This window comes from Lissotriton helveticus, chromosome 7 (assembly GCF_964261635.1).
Source record: "Lissotriton helveticus chromosome 7, aLisHel1.1, whole genome shotgun sequence".
Taxonomy (NCBI): domain Eukaryota; kingdom Metazoa; phylum Chordata; class Amphibia; order Caudata; family Salamandridae; genus Lissotriton; species Lissotriton helveticus.
The window spans coordinates 1,758,466,022-1,758,487,354 of NC_136068.1; the positions used below are offsets into that span (position 1 = coordinate 1,758,466,022).

The 21,333-nt window shown below is 45.5% G+C and overlaps 1 protein-coding gene across 2 annotated transcripts in view; it reads left to right on the top strand.

Annotated features, from left to right (window-relative positions):
- Nucleotides 1-21,333, top strand: part of LOC144770737 (uncharacterized) — a 214,967-nt gene that overhangs the window by 2,446 nt on the left and 191,188 nt on the right. For both annotated transcript variants that reach the window (XM_078655478.1, XM_078655479.1), the window contains exons 2-3: nucleotides 16,156-16,246; nucleotides 17,945-18,045. In XM_078655478.1, the coding sequence (XP_078511604.1) occupies nucleotides 16,156-16,246; nucleotides 17,945-18,045 (192 nt within the window). The remainder of the gene's footprint in view (nucleotides 1-16,155; nucleotides 16,247-17,944; nucleotides 18,046-21,333) is intronic.

Here is a 21,333-nt window from a genome sequence, read left to right on the forward strand (position 1 = left end):
AAGATTATGCTTTTTACAGCAGGAAAGAAACTTGGTAAAAAACTGCATTTACCTATATTGACATTTGTCGTTTATTCTTTCCGTCTTTTAATTTTCTTTCTTTCCTTATGTCCTTCTTTCTATCTTTCTTTGTCCTCAACTTTCTTCTTTACATCCTCCATGTATTTACTTTCCATCTTTCTGTCTGTGCATCCTTTCATTTCGTCTCAGTCTCTCTCTATTCTTTAACTTCATATTTCATTTTCTTTTCATATTTCCATATTCCACATTAACATTCATTTGTGTTTCATTTTTCCATTTGATCATCCTCTTGTCCTTCCTTCCATTGTTAAATCTAAAGCTTTCTCTTTCTTTCCAGCGTTCTTTCAGTATTTGCATTCTATTATTCCTTCGCTTTCTCCCTCTATTTGCCTTGTCCGTTTTTTTTATTTACCATTGTCATAATTTTCTTTCTGTCGCCGCTTTTGGCTACTTCAGCACCCTCTGCCCCCCCCCCCACCCCCCCACACACAGCATCACAGTGATTATTCTAGCTTTATTTACTTGTTTGTTATTCTGTCCTGTGTTGATCTGCGAGTCACAGATCAAAGAAAGGGCCATGAAACACTTATCTGAAACCCCCACCCACGCCTCCCCCACCCCGTGCTTCCCTACACCTTTGGCCCATTGTCATTCTTTAGGTGATAATCAGCCAGATCAGAATGACAATGGGCCCGCGCAAAGACTCGGTGAGGTCGGGGAGGGGCTGCTGCTGCCTCAAAGTGCGAGCTGACGCACCTGCTGCTATTCCCAAAATTACGTACAAAAGGTGTCCGTGAAAGAAATGCTCACGGACAACGGACACGAGGCCCAAATAACGGGCAGTCCGTGAAATTTACAGACGGTTGGTCACCCTAGTCGGATTTTTTTATATTTGCACAGTGGAGCTTCTTCTACTTATACAGGTTAAACGTCCAAAACTTCCTCTGCCTAAACAACTGATCCCTGTGCACATGAAGGTTATGTAACAATGCCTCTGATTGTGCATTTAAAATGCGATGCCTAAGCTGCCGCCCGTGATTTATTTTTTAAATTGGTACATGCTCATTCGGTAGCCGCGAAAAAGTCTTATTTCTTTGGATCTAGTAGTTTGTAGGTGACTAACATAGCGATGTGGAGTACGTCATAAAGTATGTGACAAATGTCTCTTGCACAAGAAACAAACGGGGATGGGAACATTTACAAGAGCGGATTGCCATATTGACACTGCATTTGTCTCTGCTCCTGGATTCTAAAGCACGATATTCGGCATTACGTTTTGCCAAATTTAATATCTTATTAGACATTGACAGAGGACGCTAAAATAACTAGCACATTGACGCATAAGGGAAAACGCGTAGCAGTTGTTAAATTCTGAAGCAGCGTGAATGGTAAATATAATTTTCGGATCAAACTTTTAAGTAGTTCGAATTGCTGTGGGGGGGGGGAAACCCTGCATTTTACTACTTAAAAATCTAACTTGGATAAAATAGATCCAGGCAATTATCGTCCAATCTCTCGTTTGCCCTCTACTAGCTTAAATCTTTGAAAAACACATGAACCAAGAACTGGCCACCATAATTAATAATAATCACATTCTGGATTCAACGCAGTACGGCTTTAGGCGCAAGCTCAGTACTGAGCTTGCCTTGATCACAGCGACTGGAGAAATCAGACGCGCATTAGATAAAGGAGGCTTTGCTGCCCTGATACTGCTGGATATTTCATCAGCATTTGATACAGTAGACCACATCCTCCTGATAAGTCGCCATCAAGAAATGGGGATAGCAAGCACAGTCTTCTCACTTCCTTCCTGTCAGACTGTGAACAATTCGTCGAAGTGGATGGTTTCAGGTCCCATTGCTCTGGGCTCCCATGTGGGGTACCACAGGTTTCACCCTGAGCCCAACCCTTTTTAATGTGTATGTTACACCTTTGGCCCGATTGACTAAATCCTATGGTTTTGCGATGGTATCATATGCAGATGACACCCAGATTATTGTCTCCATTTCCAATAATAATCATGACACAGCCTATAACTTTTAACGCCTGTATGCGACACGTGTGTAGATGGATGTCTAATAACTGCCTCAAGTTAAACTCTAATAAGACAGAAGTTTTACTTTTTGGCAGAGACCCATCCTCTTGGTTTACTGACTATTGGCCTGCGGAGTTATGTCTTCTTCCCATTCCAGCATCAAGGCGAAAAACCTGGGAGTAATTTTTGACACTATCCTGCCCTTTTCTCACCACGTGAAGGCGCTCACATCATTTACAATTGAAAATTCCGAGAATTTTCTTTCCATTTATACCACCTGAACTACAGAATATAGTGGTGTTGGGACTACTGTAACACACACCTGGTTGGTATAAATAAGGTATTTCTGGTTAAACTTTATCTATTTCACGGCCTTCTGCATCGCCTTTAAGGCGTTACATAATCATGGCCCTGATTGTCTGACAGATCGTTTCCAATGGTATATTCCATCTCGAAATCTTCAGTTCTCTAATCATAAACTGGTGAAGGTGCCTAAACCCCGACTCCTGAAATGGAGCGGTAAAAGCTTTATAAACATCACAACCAGACTGTGGAATCGTCTGCCTACAAAGCTCAAAAATGCGCCTAACCTGCTCTCCTTCAGAGAAGGCCTAAAGACCTGGTTATATACCCTATAGTTTCCCTAAGCTAGACGAGCCTTAAATTGAAACGTCAGTGAGTTCATGTGGTTATTTGCCTAGCGCCTAGACGCCTTAGGGTATTAGTTGCGCTATATAAATAAAGGCTGCCAGTGAAAGACCGGCCACTTGGCTAGATTTTTAGGTTTTACTTAATGCGGTAAAGCAGTTTTGTAGCAGAACCCAGTCTACCTGCCTGAAACCGACAAGTATTTAATTGTCTTATCTGTCAGGCTTCCCAGTTGTAAGTTAAAAGTTGGGTCTGTTCATAAAGTTGGCCATCTAGCAGGAAATCCATGGCTAACCTTGTGATCCATCAGGTCTCGTTAACTAAAGCAGTGATATTTAGATGAATGGAAGCTGGTCAAATTTGAAGGGTTCTTGATCGGTTCCTTGCGTATTGGTGACAATCATTTTAATGGCGTGCTTCAATTTTACGAAGGCCACCCCTACGTTTTAAGGAGATAACATTTAGCAAGTTGGAAAGGTTCCAGTATGTTTTTTTTCTTTGTGTGCTTTTATTTAATTTTGTTTAATGTTAACGTTAAATATTGGCTATTTTATATTGTAACATAGTATCAGCCAGCAATGTGAGTGCTTGGCTAGGTGGTAATTTAATCTTCTCATGAAATGATTATAAAATGAGTGCTACGGCTTGCTATTGAAAACATATCGATATTAAACAGCTGCACCAGCACATTTTTTTTTTTTATTGAAAACCGAGCGAGTACTTTTAGGTGATTCATATTGTATTGTTTTTTTATTTCCTTTCTATTTTTGAGGCATATGCTTCCCATAAGAAAATATAATTAACTATCACACCTTCATTTTTGCTTTGTCAATGATTGCTTATATTGGGATATTTAAGATGTTGTTGGTTAATATTTCTTATCTGAAGCAACCTTGCAAGTGAGAGTTGTCAGGGCACTTATCCTAGTTCTGGAGCTAGGTTGTACCTTTTATACCATTACCCATATTTAAAAGGTGGTTGCTCTGTAATGAAACATTTTACATTGAATATTGGTGCACTAGCTCGCTATTTCAGCCACTGCATTGTACTATGGACCAGGCATGCTGTATTTCTTAGCGATTGTTTAAACAAGGCTAGGATAAGATACAAAATGCACACTGTCCATATCTGCTGCGTGGCTGAGTTGGAAGGAGTGTTGGATGCAGGGATAGGGTTAAGTTGTTTCTAAATAGTCTGGTTACAAATCTGCAGCGTGCAAAATCATTGGTTGAGACTGTTAAGAGTATATTTAATAAAAAAAAGTAGTTGTTCAACAGAAATAATAAACGAAATTCAATTTATGGGAAGCAAATGCACAATTGTCTCCCGGACTGCGCTCTGCAGAAGGTGCTACACCCTCTCGCTCAAGTATTCTGTCCCCCCGAAATAAACCGAAGAATTACAGGACCCTAGATCTGGTGCAGAGGTGGGAATTAGGATCCAGTGCAGATTATTGTTTAACCCAGTGTGGTTTGGAACGCAAATCAGTATCCTGTTCTTACTCATAATCATAAAACTGTTAGTAGACCTGTGGATCTAGTGACATAAATAATCTGCACAACCTATTTGTAATGCTTTTGACCCATAAACTGGTTTCAAATTATATGATCGTATGCAAACAATTTAATTAGAGCCACTATTTTCTTCATTATCACATACGAGAGCACCTTCAAATGTGCGATTTCAGCATGTTAGCTGTACAAAAAACTTTTCTTGATTTAATAGACTAAACTTTTTTCTATATATAATACAAATCTAGCCACATATAGGATACACATGACCCCTGACTTGCCTCTTAGTTCATTAACATCATTTTGATCAGGGCCGGGGCAGGAGTGTTTCACAAATCCTGTTTAAAAACGTATCCCTTTTAATAAATACATAACTAAAGAATGAAGTGGTAGCACACTGTCATTTGTAATCAGCAGGTTTTACATTTACATGCCCACAAACATTCCCACTGACATGCAGCTTTACTGATAAAACTAAGAAGGTGGTGGTATCCTTTGCAATTTTTGTAGCCTGTCTGCAAGGAATCAATCTTGAGTCCACAGCCTGGGCTGAGGTCGAAATGAAAACCCATGTTGCAGCCATGCTAGGTATACCTGAATGTGTGTAAAAACTAGACCACATTGCAGAGCTCAGGGTGAAAAAGAGGAACTGGAATAATGACCTGGTCCTCCAAGCGAAAAGGCAAGACGTCTGGGAAATCAACTTCAAATTGGACAAAACCTGAGGTCCCATCTCCTCAGGGGGAAGACCTGTCAGCCACAGAAGGAACTGCCCCCCAAGAACGTGGGCTTTAGCTGGCAGAGCTCCTAGGTTCAGGGGGGCCCTCTAGGGAAGATCTGTGTCATGGATATATGTCCTACCATTGAGAGCCTGAGACAACAATTTGCTGACCAGGAAAAGGGAGTGGTCAGTGGCTCCCACCGAACCTATTGGTCCGAGGGACACCTGTACACTGAGGCCGCTAAGAGAGTGGTGGTGCCTCAGCAGTATAGAGAATTCCTACAACCCTTAGCTGTGCATCTTGGCCAGACCAAAACTTATGTCCCAGAAGGTGAAGGCGTTTTATAACTCCTGTGCTATTAGGGAATAGGTTTATACTGGTGGTAATGGATCATGCTACCTAGTACCCTGAAGCTATTCCACTTAGGAACCGCCACTGTTCCTGCAGTTGCCAGGGCCCTCTTCAGTATCTTTACAAGAGTGGGCTTTTCTGAGGAGGTGGTGTCATATGGGGTAGTAACTTCATCTCTGTTTACCTAAAGGCAATGTGGAATGAGTGCGGTGTGACCTACAAGTTCACTACCCCATATTATCCACACTGCAATAGTTTAGTTGAGGGATTTACCAAAACCATGAAAGGCATATTCATGGTACTACCTGGAAAACTCAGAAGGTGATGGATGTACCAAAAGGCCGCACTGTGGAGTTGCATTCAGGGCAGAAGGTTTGGGTACTGGAGGTTTTGGCTGCCAGGGCATTCCAGGACAAATGGAGTGTCCCTTACCCTATCCTTAAAAGGTGAGGCCTGCCTGGCCTCGCATACCCTCATCTCTGCCACCTCACCTGCACTGTAATTGAGGAATTTCACCGTGTTTTGCGGGTCCTTCGCCCCTGACTCGTGGCGGCCATCTTAGGTGAGGGGGTCCCAGCGCGCCTGCAAGTCCTCTCTCCATTTCGTTAGGAGAGTACTTAGGTAGGCGTGATTGTGTTGCGCGCGCTCTATTCCAGCGCGAGTGTTATCTCTGCAGCGCTTGTGTTCTGAGGCAGTTTCTGCTTGATTTTAATGACCCGTTTTTGTATTTGTTTTTAAATTACTTTGATAATTTCCCCCTGGTCTTACCTGCCTGGCCTCGCATACCCTCATCTCTGCCACCTCACCTGCACTGTAATTGAGGAATTTCACCGCGTTTTGCGGGTCCTTCGCCCCTGACTCGTGGCGGCCATCTTAGGTGAGGGGGTCCCAGCGCGCCTGCAAGTCCTCTCTCCATTTCGTTAGGAGAGTACTTAGGCAGCCATGCTCACGCGCAGCGGACACACGCAGCAGGGACGCCGAACTGACGCCGAACTGACGCCGAACTGACGCCGGAGTTACGCCGGAGTTACGCCGGAGTTACGCCGGAGTTACGCCGGAGTTACGCCGGAGTTACGCCGGAGTTACGCCGGAGTTCAGCCCGTCTGTGCCCGTCTGTGCCCGTCTGTGCCCGTCTGTGCCCGTCTGTGCCCGTCTGTGCCCGTCTGTGCCCGTCTGTGCCCGTCTGTGCCCGTCTGTGCCCGGACGGGCTTAGGGCTGGTCCCTATGCAAGATCCGTCGGAGTCATCACGTACGTGTATCAGGTATGGCAGGGAAGATCTTTTGTCACACCGGATTCTTCACCCGACCTCTTGTAAATATGCCCAGGAAGGATTGCCACAATTTTTGTCGTGTAGGGCGTGCAGTGTGGGTCAGAAGACGATCTCCGCTAAATCAGCGCTCTCCATCGCGCTGCTGAACTGTCGGTCGTTGCCTAGCCACGCTATTGAGATTAATTCCCTTATATTGGACCACGAGCTGGATGTGTTATTTTTAACCGAGACTTGGCTCTCCTCCAGCTCGGGTCCCGATATAGTTAGAGCACTCCCCCCAGGCTATCTTATTTCACACCAGGACCGGCCTTTAGGGAGGGGAGGAGGAATTGCTATCCTCTACAGGGACTCATTAGTTTGTAAGGTCCAGGAGGGAGGGGTGAGCGATTGTGAGAGCTATCAGTTCTCCCTTCGCATCCCATACCGCATCTATGGCGGGTTTGCTTATCTATCGCCCCCCGGGTGCCCTGGGAAATTTTCTCAACTCTCTCTTGGAAACTACTGCTCTTCTTGCTTCTTCCACGGGCAACTTCGTTATGTTAGGCGACTTTAACATTCACCTGGACGACCCTCTTAATCCCTTGGGAGTGGATTTGCTAGGTGACCTCAAAGTGTTTGGGATTCACCTGGCCAATTCGGGCGCTACTCATGATAAAGGCCACTTGCTGGACCCTATACTTTCCAACTCGGTGGGCCTTAGAGCATTTCCATCGTTGGCTCTACCCTGGACAGACCATTTTATGGTGCCTGCCCAGTGGCAGTTTGACATCTCAGCTGCCTCGGCCCCCAGGGCTTTCGTCTTGGACAGAGCCTGGTCTAGGCTCCCAGTGAATACATGGGTGGCACATTTGGAGGCGTCACGACCTCCCCCTGGACGGATGAGAACCTTAACGCCTGGCTCACCAACTCATTGGATGCTCTCCTTCCCAAAAAAAAACAACTCACTAAGGGGAAGAGAGTAGGATCCGCACCCTGGTATACACCTGAACTGAGAACGTTAAGGAAGGGTTGCAAGAGGCTGGAGTGGTCCTGGAGGAAAGATTGGAGCGAAACGAGCCGTAGAGAATACCGGGCGGCTCTTAGTACCTACAAGTCTGCTATTCGGGTAGCTAAAACTGGATTCTTTACGGAGAGAATTGGCTCTGCGGCCAACTCCTCGAAGGAATCGTTTAGGGTCATCAAAGAACTTTTGAAAGCTCCCGAACCTCAGGTCACTCACGAGGACCCACGTGAGAAATGCTCAGAGTTGGCCACTTTCTTTAAAACCAAAATTGATAACATCCTTGCTTCCCTTCCCCGGCTAACCGAGGATGTCTCCTCGAGTGACAGTCCAGGGTTTCAATCTAGGGTGCGACCTGTGGAGTTGGACTCTCTTGGTCCGGTTACTGTGGAAGAAGTCCTCACAGTGTTAACTTCTATGAAAAGTGGCTCTCCGAAAGATCCTGCCCCCATGAAATACCTGAAGCAGGTGGCCCATACCATCGGCGGGCCTGTGACGGACCTTATAAATCTGTCTCTTGCTCAAGGAGTAGTACCCCCCAGTTGGAAAGGTGCGGTTGTGAAGGCTCTTTTAAAGAAGCCTAACTTGGATCCAGCCGACCTTGCCAATTTTAGGCCTATATCCCTGCTTCCCGGCATCAGTAAGGTGGCCGAGAAGTTGGTGAATAGCCGCCTTTCACCCTTCCTGGAGTCTAACGCCCTTCTGGGCAATTCTCAAACTGGGTTCCGTCCCGGTCAGGGGACCGATACCGCCCTGCTGGCAGTCGTGGAGAGTGCAAGGAGCATTTTGGATTCAGGGGGATCAGTGGCAGTGATCCTCCTGGACCTCAGTGCTGCCTTTGACACCGTAGACCATTAGGTGCTTCTCCGACGGCTGGCAGGGGTGGGGGTCTCCGGGGTGGCCCTCAAGTGGTTCGCCTCCTTTTTGGAAGGCCGGTCATTTGAGGTATGGGAAGGCCCTGAGAAATCATCCTCAGTACCTCTCCAGTGCGGTGTGCCACAGGGCTCTTCGTTGAGCCCTACTTTATTTAACACCTACATGGCCCCTCTGGAGAGTGTGGTACTGCCTCTGGGTATTAAGATCATCAGCTATGCTGATGATACCCAGCTGGTAGTAGGCCTCCCACAGTCGACTCATCATCCCGACCGGTTGCACACATGCCTGGAGAAGATCTTTACATGGATGTGTAGCTCAGCCCTCAAGCTAAACGGCTCTAAGACGGAACTGATGCTGCTGGGGAATTCTTCACCTTCTTTACCTCCTAGCAGCTGGCCCAGTTGTTTGGGACCCGTGCCCACCCCTAAGCAGGAGATCAAGAGCCTCGGGGTGTGGCTTGAGCAGGACCTTTCCTTTAAAACACACGCAAAAAAGATCTCGGGCGTGTGTTTTGGCCTGCTCCGTTCAGCCCGGAAGATCCTACCTCTCCTGCCAGCAGCCTCTAGGAGGTTACTCATTCAGGGGCTTATCATCTCGCGGTTGGATTTTAGTAATGTCCTATTTTTGGGTGCCCCGGAATGTACACTAAACAAACTGCAGCAAGTGCAGAATGCGGCCGCCAGGCTTTTGACGGATGTCCCTAGGCGTCAGTCTGCTCGCCCCGCACTAAAGGCGCTACATTGGCTCCCCGTCAGAGAGAGGGTTAAATTTAAGTCGCTTTGCATAGCCCACAAACTTCTACAGGGGAAAGGGCCATCTATCCTTGAGGATATGGTCCAAGCCTATAATGCCCCCCGCTCTCTCCGCTCCGACCATCAACACCTGCTGCAGGTTAGGAGGGTGAGGAAAGAAAGAACTGGTGGAAGAAGATTCTCCATAAGGGTGGCTACCCTGTGGAATTCCCTCCCTCTGTACTTGCGTTCGGAAGCAAGTTTTTTACGTTTTCGTAAACTCTTGAAAACTTTTCTGTTTCCTGCCTGATCTCTTGTGCCGATGTGACGTTGCCTCCCTCTGGATAAGCGCGGGGATGCCTTATGGTAACCAGGCGCTATATTAAAATTCGTCATAATAATAATAATAATAATAATACCTGATTACCTAGGCACTAGCAGGAAGCCTCACAGTCTTTTCCATGATTGGGATGATTTGTCCATGATGATTGTCACTGATGAAGATCATGAAGAAGAGAGTGAACCTCTCCTTGACCTCCTCTCCCACAGTCTTAAAGATGGGTCAGTAGATGGAGTTGTCTTCTCACACCCTCTCTGCCCAACAGCAGGCTGTCTACAGGGCGGCCCTGGAGCAGTATGCTGAGCTCTTCTCCCTAACCCATGGTCAGACTACCTGGTGTACCCTTGATGTGGATACTTGAGACAATACACCTTTCTAAAACAAAATATAAAGACTGTCTGATTAAGTTAAGGAGAGCATCAGAGCTGAAGTCAGCAAGATGCTGGAGTTAGGGGTGATTGAGCCCTCGGAACGTCCCCGGACCAATCAATCAATCAATATACTTATAAAGCGCACTACTCACCCGTTAGGGTCTCAAGGCACTGGAGAGAGGGGATGCTACTGGTCCAAAAGCCATGTTATGAGGCATTTCCTGAAAGTTAGGAGGTCCTGGGTCTGGAGTGGTAGAGAGTTTCATGTTTTGGCGACGAGGTGTGAGAAGGATCTTCCTCTGGCGGCGGATGCGGGGGATGGTGTCGTTGAGGTTGGCTGGACCGGTGTTGTAGAGAGCCTTGTGTGCGTGGGTCAGGAGCTTGAAGGTGATCCTTTTCGGTACGGGTCGCCAGTGTAAGTCTCTGAGGTGGGGGGAGATGTGGTTGCGGCGTGGGACGTCAAGGATGAGGCGGGCGGATGCGTTCTGGATACGTTGTAGCTTGGCTGTTGTTCCTGCATATAGGGCGTTGCCGTAATCCAATCTGCTGCTAACCAGGGCATGGGTGGTGGTTTTCCTGGTCTCTACGGGGATCCACTTGACGATCTTGCGGAGCATGCAGAGAATGTTGTAGCAGAAAGGAGGAGATTGTGTTGACCTGCTGAGTCATGCTGAAAGTGGAGTCCAAGATGAAGCCAAGGTTGCGAGCGTGGGTGGTGGGTGAGGGTGCGGTGCGTAGGGAGTTGGGCCACCAGGAGTCGTTCCATGCTAAAGGGTTGGAGCCGAAGATGACAATCTCTGTTTTATCAGTGTTTAGCTTGAGGCGGCTTGATTCCATCCATTTGGAGATGGTGTGTAGTCCGTTGTGTAGGTTGTTTTTGGCAGTAGTGGGGTCTTTCGCGAGGGAGAGGATCAGCTGGGTGTCGTCTGCGTATGATACTATGTTGATGTGGTGTGTCCGAGCGATGTTGGCAAGAGGAGCCATGTAGACATTGAAGACCGTTGGGCTGAGGGAGGATCCTTGAGTGACACCACAGATGATCTTGGAGGCCTCAGACAGGAATAGCGGAAGGCGGACTCTCTGGGTTCTGCTGGTGAGAAATAATGAGATCCAGTTGAGAGCCTTGTCGCGGATTTCGGCGTTGTGGAGTCGTGTGCGGCGGGTGTGATGGCATACCGTGTCGAATGTGGCAGAGAGGTCCAGCAGGATGAGTACTGCGGTTTCTCCTTTGTCGAACATGATCCTTATGTCATCTGTGGCAGCGATGAGTGCAGTCTCGGTGCTGTGATTTTTTCGGAATCCGGATTGGGAGGTGTCGAGCGCCTTGCTTTCTTCTAGGAAGCAGGAGAGCTGGGTGTTGACGACTTTTTCGATGGCCGGGAAGGGGAGGAGGGAGATCGTCCGGTAGTTCTCCGGGTCGTCTGGGTCCGCCTTGGGCTTCTTCAGTAGTGCGTTGACTTTTGCGTGTTTCCAGATTTCTGGGAAGATGGCTGACTCGAAGGAGCTGTTGATGGTGTTGCAGAGGTGGGGAGCGATGATGTTGCTAGCTTTATTGAAAATGTGGTGAGAGCAGGGGTCCGAAGGGGATCCGGAGTGGATAGAGGCCATGGTGTGAGTGACGTCTTCTTCGTTGACGAGGGTCCAGGTGTGGAGGAGGTTGGTGTTGCTCGGGGCGTCGGGTTCGTGGGTATCTGCGGTCTGTTTGGGGCTGAAGGTGTTGTGAATTTCTTCTATCTTGCGGCAGAAGTCGGTGGCGTGGGAGTTGCAGAGCTCTTGTGACGGAGGGGGTTTGTTGGAGCAGGTCCTGGGGTTTGAGAGTTCTTTGACGATGCCGAAGAGTTCTTTACTGTTGTGGGCGTTGTTGTCCATGCTGTTCACAAAGTGGGTTCTTTTGGCGGTGCGGATCAGTTGGTGATGCTTGCGGATGAACTCTTTGAGTGCGATGTGGTTGGGGTCGGTAGGATCCATGCGCCAGGCCTTCTCTCTTTTGCAGGGTTCTCGTTTGGAGTTCTGTAGATCAGGGGTGAACCAACTGGCCTTGGCGCTGTGCAGGGTGTTTGAGGATTTTTTGAGCGGCGCGAGGGTGTTGCGCAGTCTGCTAACCTGCGATGCAGGTCGGTGGCGGCTGTGTCGGGGTCCGAGGTTCCTGGCGGTGGGGTCTGGGCGAGGGAGGAAATCAGTTGTTCTGTTGAGACTTTGCTCCAGTTGCGTCGGGGTAGTTGTGTGCGGTGCTGGTGAGTAGGTGGTTTCTGGTAGGAGAAGTGGATGCAGTGATTGTCTGTCCAGTAGAGTTCGGTGGTGTGGCTGAAGGAGACGTGGCTGTTGGCAGTGAAGATGGGGTCGAGTGTGTGGCCTGCAGTGTGAGTGGGCGAAGTGCCCAGTGGTCTTACTCCCCAAACCTCATTCCAAGGGTGTTAAACCAGAGCTGGGTTTGTGTGGACTATAGAGGTCTTCACTAAGACCGATGTGCACACCCTATCCCACTGGCAGATTAACAAATTGATAGGTTAGGGGCAGCTGCACTTCTTAGTACTTTTGATTTAACATCAGTGTACTGGCAGATTGGTAAGACCCCTGGAACAAAAATAAAATCGGCATTCTCGACCCCTGATGGACATTACCAATTTGCAGTAATGCCATTTGGACTAAAGAATGCACCAGCCTACTTCCAAAGGTTGGTGAATAAAGTCCTTGCTGGGTTGGAGACTTTTAGTGCAGCATATATTGATGATATTGCGGTCTATAGCTCCACTTGGCAGGATCACCGGGTCCACCTTCTAGGTGGAGACCAAGTTCAGCCCTTACAACCCAAGATCTAGACAATTGTAGACTATGTAGCTTTAACTGCCCAGACTCAAGACTCGATTGCTTTGCTCGACTGGGTTGTACATGAGGTTTGAGAAGGGGTATGGTACCACTAAGACACCCCCTCAGACAGTTGATCTCCAAGAAACTGCCTAAGAAGGTAAACTGGCCAGTGATCTGTCAAAAGGCTTTTGACATTCTGAAGGTAGCTATATGCCCGGCACACATTCTGAAAGCTTCCAATTATTTTAAGCAGTTCATAGTGCAGACAGATGCCTCTGGACATGGGATAGTAGCGGTCCTATCCCAGTCCAGTAATAATGGCATTTACCACCCTTTTGCTTTTATTAGCAGGAGGTTACTCCTCAGAGAGCAGCGTTGGAGTGCCATTGAGAGCGAAACCATTGCTATGGTTTGGTCCCTTAAGAAATTGAGGACATACTTGTTTGATTCGCACTTCCTTGTTCTAACTGACCACAGGCATCTCAGATGGCTGGTGCAAAAAAAAAAAGAGAAAGGTGGAAACCCCAAACTGTTGAGATGGTCAATCTTCCTACAGGGTATGGCCTTTATAGTGGAGCACAGACCTGGGACTGGTAAATGCCAGTGCTGATGGCCTTTCCAGGTGTTTCCATGTAGATGATGAAGACTGTTTTAGGAAAGGTTAATCTCATTCTTTTTAGTTTGGGGGGTGGTTTGTGTAGGTTTGGCTACAGAACCAGCTTGTTGGAGTTATCCCGGGTGTGTTCTATAATTGAATGCCCATTTAGAAATGACTGATAAAAACAAGTTTGACTGGTTGATCCAGGTGCATATTTAGCGGAGTTGGGTATTCAAGTACCATGTTCTCTACCCTTTGCATTAGCAAGAATATGAGGGAACTAAAGTCGCTGTCAGGAGAGAACCGAGGAAAACATTATGTAAGAAGCCAAGTGTATATTATGACTTACTTTTTACCTGGTTTGTTTGTTTGTTAGTACAGCCACAGAATAAGCAAGTTTTGAATGAAAGATGTCCCTGTCAGTCATTGGACATAGCCTTGGGTTATTAATAATACCTTGGAATGTAATTTGAGTCCCAGGTAATACCTGGCTTTTGCACGTCTCTAATCATTCCTTTTGACATAAGAAAGCTGAGGCACTAGTAGTTTGTAAGTAGACTCCTCGTGTGTTCTGTTTCGCAATGACCATTTTAGCCCCTATAATAGATTTCAACTCCCTGATCTGAATGTGAGTATATTGAACAGTGTAGAGTTTTGTACAGTTTCCCTTTTAATGAAGAGGGTGTTTGGAATTATGCAGCAATTGACTTATGTGGTGTTTGATGGTGAGACTTTTTGCTCTACATATGATTAGATTGTTGCATTCCTTTGTGTTGATGTTTAGAATAGATGTATAATTGTAATGCTTTGCAATAAGGTACTGCATTTTGTGTTTTACTTTACTTTTAAGTTCTCTTAAGCACAGTAGATGGAATAATCTTTGTGTGCAAGTTGCTTATTAGACCGTGCCACATGTGGGCATAAGGTTATCCGGAACAAAAGAAAATAATCTGCATCCTCTTTTGTGTTTAACAGGGGTGTGGAATTTAATAAAATATCTACTTGTCCATGGGGCAGGTTGGTTCATAAATCTGCTTGTCCTGTAGCAAAATCCACTTGTCCCTTTGGTGCCATGTAGTGCTGCGACAAATTATGGCAGCAATCTCATTATATAAGAGCTATGATATAGCGTCTCTGATTATGCCAGGCCCATACCATAGTAGTGCTTGAATACTTGCAATCCTCTTATGTTGACACATTTCCGCTGATCCACATACTGGGGCTGAAGGTAGTGGTGAGCAATATATTCCTGGGTTAGAATGCCCATTTGAGTCTGTGCAAACATACTAACATGCATGTTTTTAGGGTTTTCAACAACTCTTCGCTAATCTTTTCCCTTACTGAGAAATGTTGGAAATGTACTCCTGGCAATGGCAGACGTAAACCTTCTTCCATAGTTGGGGAAAAAAGTGGGTGGAGGTAAAGTGAACCTGCGAACACTCCGGTGTTTGCATGAGTAAATCTACACATGCATATTTATTCATGCTAAAATGCAGTTCACAAATATTTTCTAGGAGTACTATTTTTTTGTCCTGCTTCTATAAATTATTGGGAATTCACAACTGCCATAAAGCTGCGCTTAATGCAAGGATATATCCCATGGGTGCACTTTTGAGGCTTTAATAATTGATCCCCTAATTTGGTCTGGCGTCGACAATGACCTTTTGCGTTTATTAAAATTCAGTCTCTCTCTTTGTATCGGCTGGCTTCACTGCGAGTGACCGCATTCTGCTCTTTCACAAGGAGCATATTGGCACACAAAGTAGTTGTGTTCAGTGCCAGTAACTACTGTGGCAGTGTGTGCTTTCTGAGACCAAAACCGTTTTTTGCTTTTGCCAATGTTTGTTAAAATGGCGAGGGCCCAACAGCTCCCACACCAATGTTTTACACAAACAGTGCCAAAACAATTCACACATAGACAAAACTAAAAAGCGGACGAACAATTTTAGGCCCACTGGCTTTGCCAATGCTTTATTATTTTTGTTTCCCTTAATCTTATTGGAACTAGTGACACTGATTTTTCCATTATGAACATTTTTGAGAAATACTAGCATGCATCAACCGTTGTTACTAAATGATGCTGCAAAGAAATGGTACCTGAAATTTTACAGTAGTTTAGCATAATGTTTATTTTCCTGCTTTCACTTTTTATGAACTTTTCTTTTTAAGCAAAGAATCATCAATCTTGCTTTCAAGCTTCTGCTAATATTTGCATCAAATCAGAGAGCATTGCACATAGCCTCATATTGCTAAACTTTGAAAACGTGTGTACACATTTTTATACTGGAACCACTGTCAGTAGTGCAGTCAGAGCTTACAACATTTACTTAGAGCGCAACCATAATAATGAAGGCTTTCAATTAATGAACCACAATTACAAGTTTGAACAGCATTAACAAGTGGGCAAAAATATTACCTTAACTGCAGACAGTGCCCTTCCCTGATCCATAATGTGGCACTGCAAACTGGCAGCCAAAGGGTTTGTACTGCAGGGGGTTCGGCCTACTTGTCCCAAGGACAAAATTCACATTAAAACTTGTCGTCCTTGACCCCAAACAATATGCCCTGGGCGTTGGGCTATAGGAATTCCACATCCCTGGTTTAAATGCCAGATATAGTTGAAAAGTTGATTGAAAGTTTTGAAGCACTTGTGGCTGGTATGTGAGAGACAGTCTTAGTTACATGAGTACAGTAAAGGTGTGATTTATCTTGGAGCTCCCGCCATTGGTTGAGAATCTTGAAGAGTTGAAAGTAATTTTCTATGTTGCATTCCTTTGGAATATTGGATTGGTAGCAATATTTAAAGACTCCATTTACAAAAAAAGATGCTTTTGATCTTGTAATATTTTTTCATTTTTTTACTTCCACATAGCTTCGGCTGAACAGCATCAAGAAACTATCCACAATTGCATTGGCTTTGGGAGTGGAACGAACACGCAGTGAACTTCTACCGTTCCTTACAGGTAGATCGTGACTATATTTAGGTTGTTTTCTATAATACAAATGCTCCAGGAATTTCATATCAGTTCATGAATGCTTTATTTCAGGTAGTTGTCAACAAGATTAGGCTAAGTACTTGTGGTGTAAACAAAATGTCTGATCACATCTTGGTGCAGGGATTAGTCTCTGCCTTATATTTATTTTCTTTATTCTGAGGTTAGTTGGATTCTTAACATAGGGTGGAGATTAATCTATCACCCAAAACACTACACATGAAACTGGTTCCATATCATTTGTATGCATCCCAGGTAATGAACAACAAGGTTATCTCCAATTTCAATAACATCTTTTTGAAATGTGTACACCTCTTTTTGCATTTACGGTCGGCAACTCCTCACTGTATCATGAGACTAGAATTAGGCCTAAAATCTCTGGTATCATTCCATTATACTACTACTGTGAACTATGTCGTCGATTTTGCCAAGGCTGACTCCTCTTCACTAAACTATATAATATATGAAGAATTGGGGAAAGCTATATAAAGATACATATTTGCACAGGTTATTGCGAGGACAAGAACTCTATGTTCTGCCTGACGCACAGACATTGGGGCAAATGAACCATTATGTTCAGAGAAACCTTATCTGCGACACATACTACTAATTAGTGGGTCGTCGATCTGACACAACCCACAAAATATAAGCACAAAGACTTCATAATTGACACTTACATTGCATAGAGCCAAGATTATCTAATGCTAAACTTGCCAGGTCATGTAAAAAAATACATTTTAAAGATTGTTGTACATTCCGATCTAGAAGTTTGAAGGGAAGTGGAACCAAATTCTTGAAGGAAATACAGGCTGTCTCTGTGGTTATACAGTTGAATCTCTTATATTATATGTCCCAAACTGTTGTCTATAAGGACGAGATATTTATGTTCCTTGTTTAAAAATGTCAAATTAAGAACCACTGCAGAAGCTGTTAGGTATTGTTTTAGACTCGGAGAATATTGTTCAATAAAAACGATAACATTCTTAGAGCAGGTCTATAAAGTACTATCTGTGTGATTGTTTATCTTATCAACGCATAGATAGGGAAACAATACAACCATTTAAGAGAGTATTGGTTTTCCCTTTTTGGGCAATTGTCGGTTGCATAAAATTAAGGATCAGTATGCGTTTTGTACATTTAGGCACATCAGCACTTTACTATTAGCGAAAAGTAATATACTGAGGTAAATATGGTTGTAAATACAGTGGTCCTACATTGAATAATGTGGCCAGTGCTGCTAATGGCTGTAATTGGGAAAGCATATGAATTTGGCATGTCATCACTTATTTGGAGGGAGATGGAAAGTACATAACTTAAGATGTTGGAGAAGATTGGGGCTCTTTGAGAGTAGAATCCAGATAAGTGCTTTGGTGCAGGTAAACAGGCAGTGGTGGCATGTATTAAATGACCTCTGAATCTTGCTCCCGTCTAAATTAAAAGGTTAACTTTTAGTGTTTTTAAGATTTTTTTGCATTGTTTTTCCGTGGCAGTTTGTTTTAACCTGTATATTTGTTTGAACTTAATTGTCATAAGTGTGGTTGTTCTTATTGTATAGGAATTGCCTTATGTGGATACACTCTTGGCTGACTATTAAAGGGTTTTAGTTAAGCCCTCTTGAAGAATATGATTTGTGCTATGCATATGAACTGTTCCCTTTTTCTCTTTTAGATACAATTTATGACGAAGATGAAGTGCTTCTTGCTCTTGCTGAACAACTGGGAACGTTTACCACTCTAGTTGGCGGTCCAGAATATGTTCACTGCTTACTGGTAAGTTTCAGTCCTGAACACCTTTTAGAGTGGCATTTTTGTAGCACCATTATCTTGCATTGAAAGTTAGGTTTTCATACAACTTGGGAACAACCATTTATATCTGTGCTAGAGCCTGCTTTTTTAGCTGCTTTCTTTGTGTTGTAAACATTAAAAAAAAATACATACAGGGCATTTTAGTTATACCCCTTCAGCCAGCGCAAAGAACCTCTCTTGGGATGTGTGTTCTATGTAAGTTAAGTCAGCCGTTGCTTACTTGAAGTTTTTTCACATACTGAATCAATCCACAAACCACATTAAAGAGCTTGTTTACGTGCTCAGTGTTTGGAGTACCAGACACTGTGTGTGATGATCACACATAGCGGAAATGGAACATTTCAAGAGTTAATGACATTGTTGTCCTTAATACAAAATGTTGCATGGAAACTTTATACTAAGCTAAACTGTTGAAATATTTTAATTTTTAATTCCAATGTTCTTGAAAGAGGCTCTGAAGTAGCTAAGTATGCCTGAACACCATTAGTTTCATACGTTGTGAAATTTCCCCTATAGACTATTTCATTGATTTATTCCTTACTTTGCATAATTTCTAATGTCTGGGCTGTATATTTTTTATAAATGTTCAGATAAAAGCGTTAATGCACTATTGGGAAACCAATTGATCAGGGTTTTGTAGAGCGCAACTACTCACCCATAAGATTCTCAGTGGTCGGCTGTTCAGTCGAAGAGCCAGGACTTGAGATCCTTCCTGAATTGAGGCAGTGATGGTGATTGCCTTAGATGCAGAGGAAGGGAGTTCCAGGCCTTTGCAGCAAGGTAGGAGAAGGATCTTCCTCCCGTGGTGGTTCTGCGGATCCGTGGGATGGTTGCCATGGCTTGAGTGGAGATGTCTGGTAGGGATGTGGAAGGAAAGAGGTGGTTGAGGTACGCGGGTCCGGCATTGTGTAGGGCTTTATAGGTGTGCATGAGTAGCTTGTAGGTGATCCTTTTGTTGACAGGTAGCCAGTTGAGATCTCTCAAGTGGTCCGTGTTGTGGCTGCGGCGAGGCATGTTCATAATGAGTCTGGCGGAGGCACTTTGGATGCTTTGCAGGTTTTTTGGGGTTTTTCATAGTGCCGGCAAAGAGTATGCTGCTGACGAGCGTGTGGGTGACTATTTTACTTGTCCTTGACCTGTCGGCAGCATTCGACACCGTCTCCCACCCCGTCCTTCTCGAGCGTCTCCAGGCAAAAGCCATTCAAGGCAAGGCCTTGAAATGGCTTGCTTCTTTCCTGTCCAATCGGACTGAGGCAGTTTTTACCCCCCCTTTTACCTTGGATAGTCGCCCACTCAAGTGAGGAGTCCCCCAAGGCTCCTCACTAAGCCCCCTCTTGTCAAATATCTACTTCTCCCCCCCTGGCTGAGATCATTGCCCAATCAGGTATCGAGGTCACATCATACGCTGACGACATTCAGCTACTGTTCTCCTACGACAACCCCTCTCAAACCACCTTTGATCCTCTAAAAAACTGCCTCCGTAAAATCGCAAGGTGGATGGACAACAACTTCCTCCGGCTTAATGCCGGTAAAAACGAGGTCCTTTTTTTCCATCAGCCCGCGCCACTGGACTCCAACTTGTGGTGGCCCCTCGACCTGAGTACGCCCCCCTACCAAAGGAATCAGTAAAAAACCTAGGGGTTAGATGGGATTCCAGCCTCTCATTCCATAACCGAGTTCAGACGGTGTCCGCTGCCTGTTTTTCCAAAATCAGGATGGTGAAAAAGTTCATCAACTTCCTCCCTAGCCACACCAGGAAAACAACCGTTCAGGCACTAATCACTTCCCACCTGGACTATGCCAACGGCCTTTACATAGGTCTGTCCGCGGGCCTTTATCATCGCCTCCAGACGGTCCAGAATGCTGCAGTACTTCTGGTTTGTGGCATTTCACTCAGTGAGCACATCACACCACATCAGCATAAACTACACTGTCTGCCAATCCAAAAAAGGGCACAATTTAAAGCACTAACTCTGGCCCACCGGGCAGTGAAAGGAAAGGGTTCTGCATACCTCTCCTCCTGTCTTCGTCCCTACAGCAATGCCAGACTTCTTCGTTCCAGCTCAAAACATCTTCTTACCACCCCCAGATTAAAAAAAGTCCGCTCGGGAGGGAAAAACCTTTCAAGTCTGCGCCTCCTCCCACTGGAACAAGCTTCCCATCAACATTCGGACGATCCAGGAAGAACTCCCCTTCCGTAGAGCTCTAAAAACCTTTCTCTTAGTTCCATCTGAGCTAGACTAAGCTTAAGTTTACAGAGGAGCGCCGGGACACCCCGTTGGGGTAGCTGCGCGCTATATAAAATACACTAAATAATAAATAATACTTGTCTCGGTGAGGGATCCACTTGAAGATCTTTCGGAGCAGGTGAAGCTTGCGGAGGCAGGAGGATGAGACGCCGTTGATCTGGTGCTTCATTTCGAGCGAGGAGTCCAGGATCATTCCGATGTGGGGGGAGGGGGGGGTTTGGTTTCCAAGAGCTGCAGACCCCATTGACGCATCGGTGGTCTGTCCACTGTAGTTCAGAGGTGTGGCTAAAGGAGATGTTGCTGCTTGAGGATCAGATGGGGTCGAGTGTGTCCTGCTGAGTGAGTTGTAGAGGTGACCAGTTCCTTGAGTCTGATGGTGGCGAGGTTCTCCAGTAGGGATGATGTGTTGTGGTTGTTGAGGTTCCCCAGGTGAAAATTGAGGTCTCCCAGGAGGATGTAGTCCGTGGATTCGAGAGAGTGTTGTGCAATGAAGTCTTATTAGGGATTCGCTGAACTGGTGGCGGGGTCCGGGAGGTCTGTAGATGAGGGTACCGCGGAGGGTGGTATTAAGGTTGGTTTGTATCTGGAAGTGGAGGTACTCCATGTTGGTCGAGTTGTCATCCAAGCTGGTTGTGATGTGGATGGTGTTTTTGTGTACAATGGTGATGCCTCCTCCTGGTCTGGCGGAACAGTCCTTGTGGATGATTTTGGAGCAGTCTGTGATGGCGATGTCTGGGGCTGAGGTGCTGCTCATCCAGGTTTCCGTGAGGAAGGTGATGTCAGGGGAGACTGAGTCTAGCAGATCCCAGATCTCTAAGGCATGTTTGTGAACGGAACTTGTGTTGATTAGGATACAGCTGAGGCGATCGGTGTGGTTTTTGTGGGTTGTGTGTTGGGTTGGTTTAGTGTGCGGTGGGAGGCGAAGGTGCTGCTTCAGTTGCGGCAGGAGCAAGGGCCCTTGGTGGTGGTTGGCGACGCGAGGTGGCAGGTGCAGTAGCGTCCG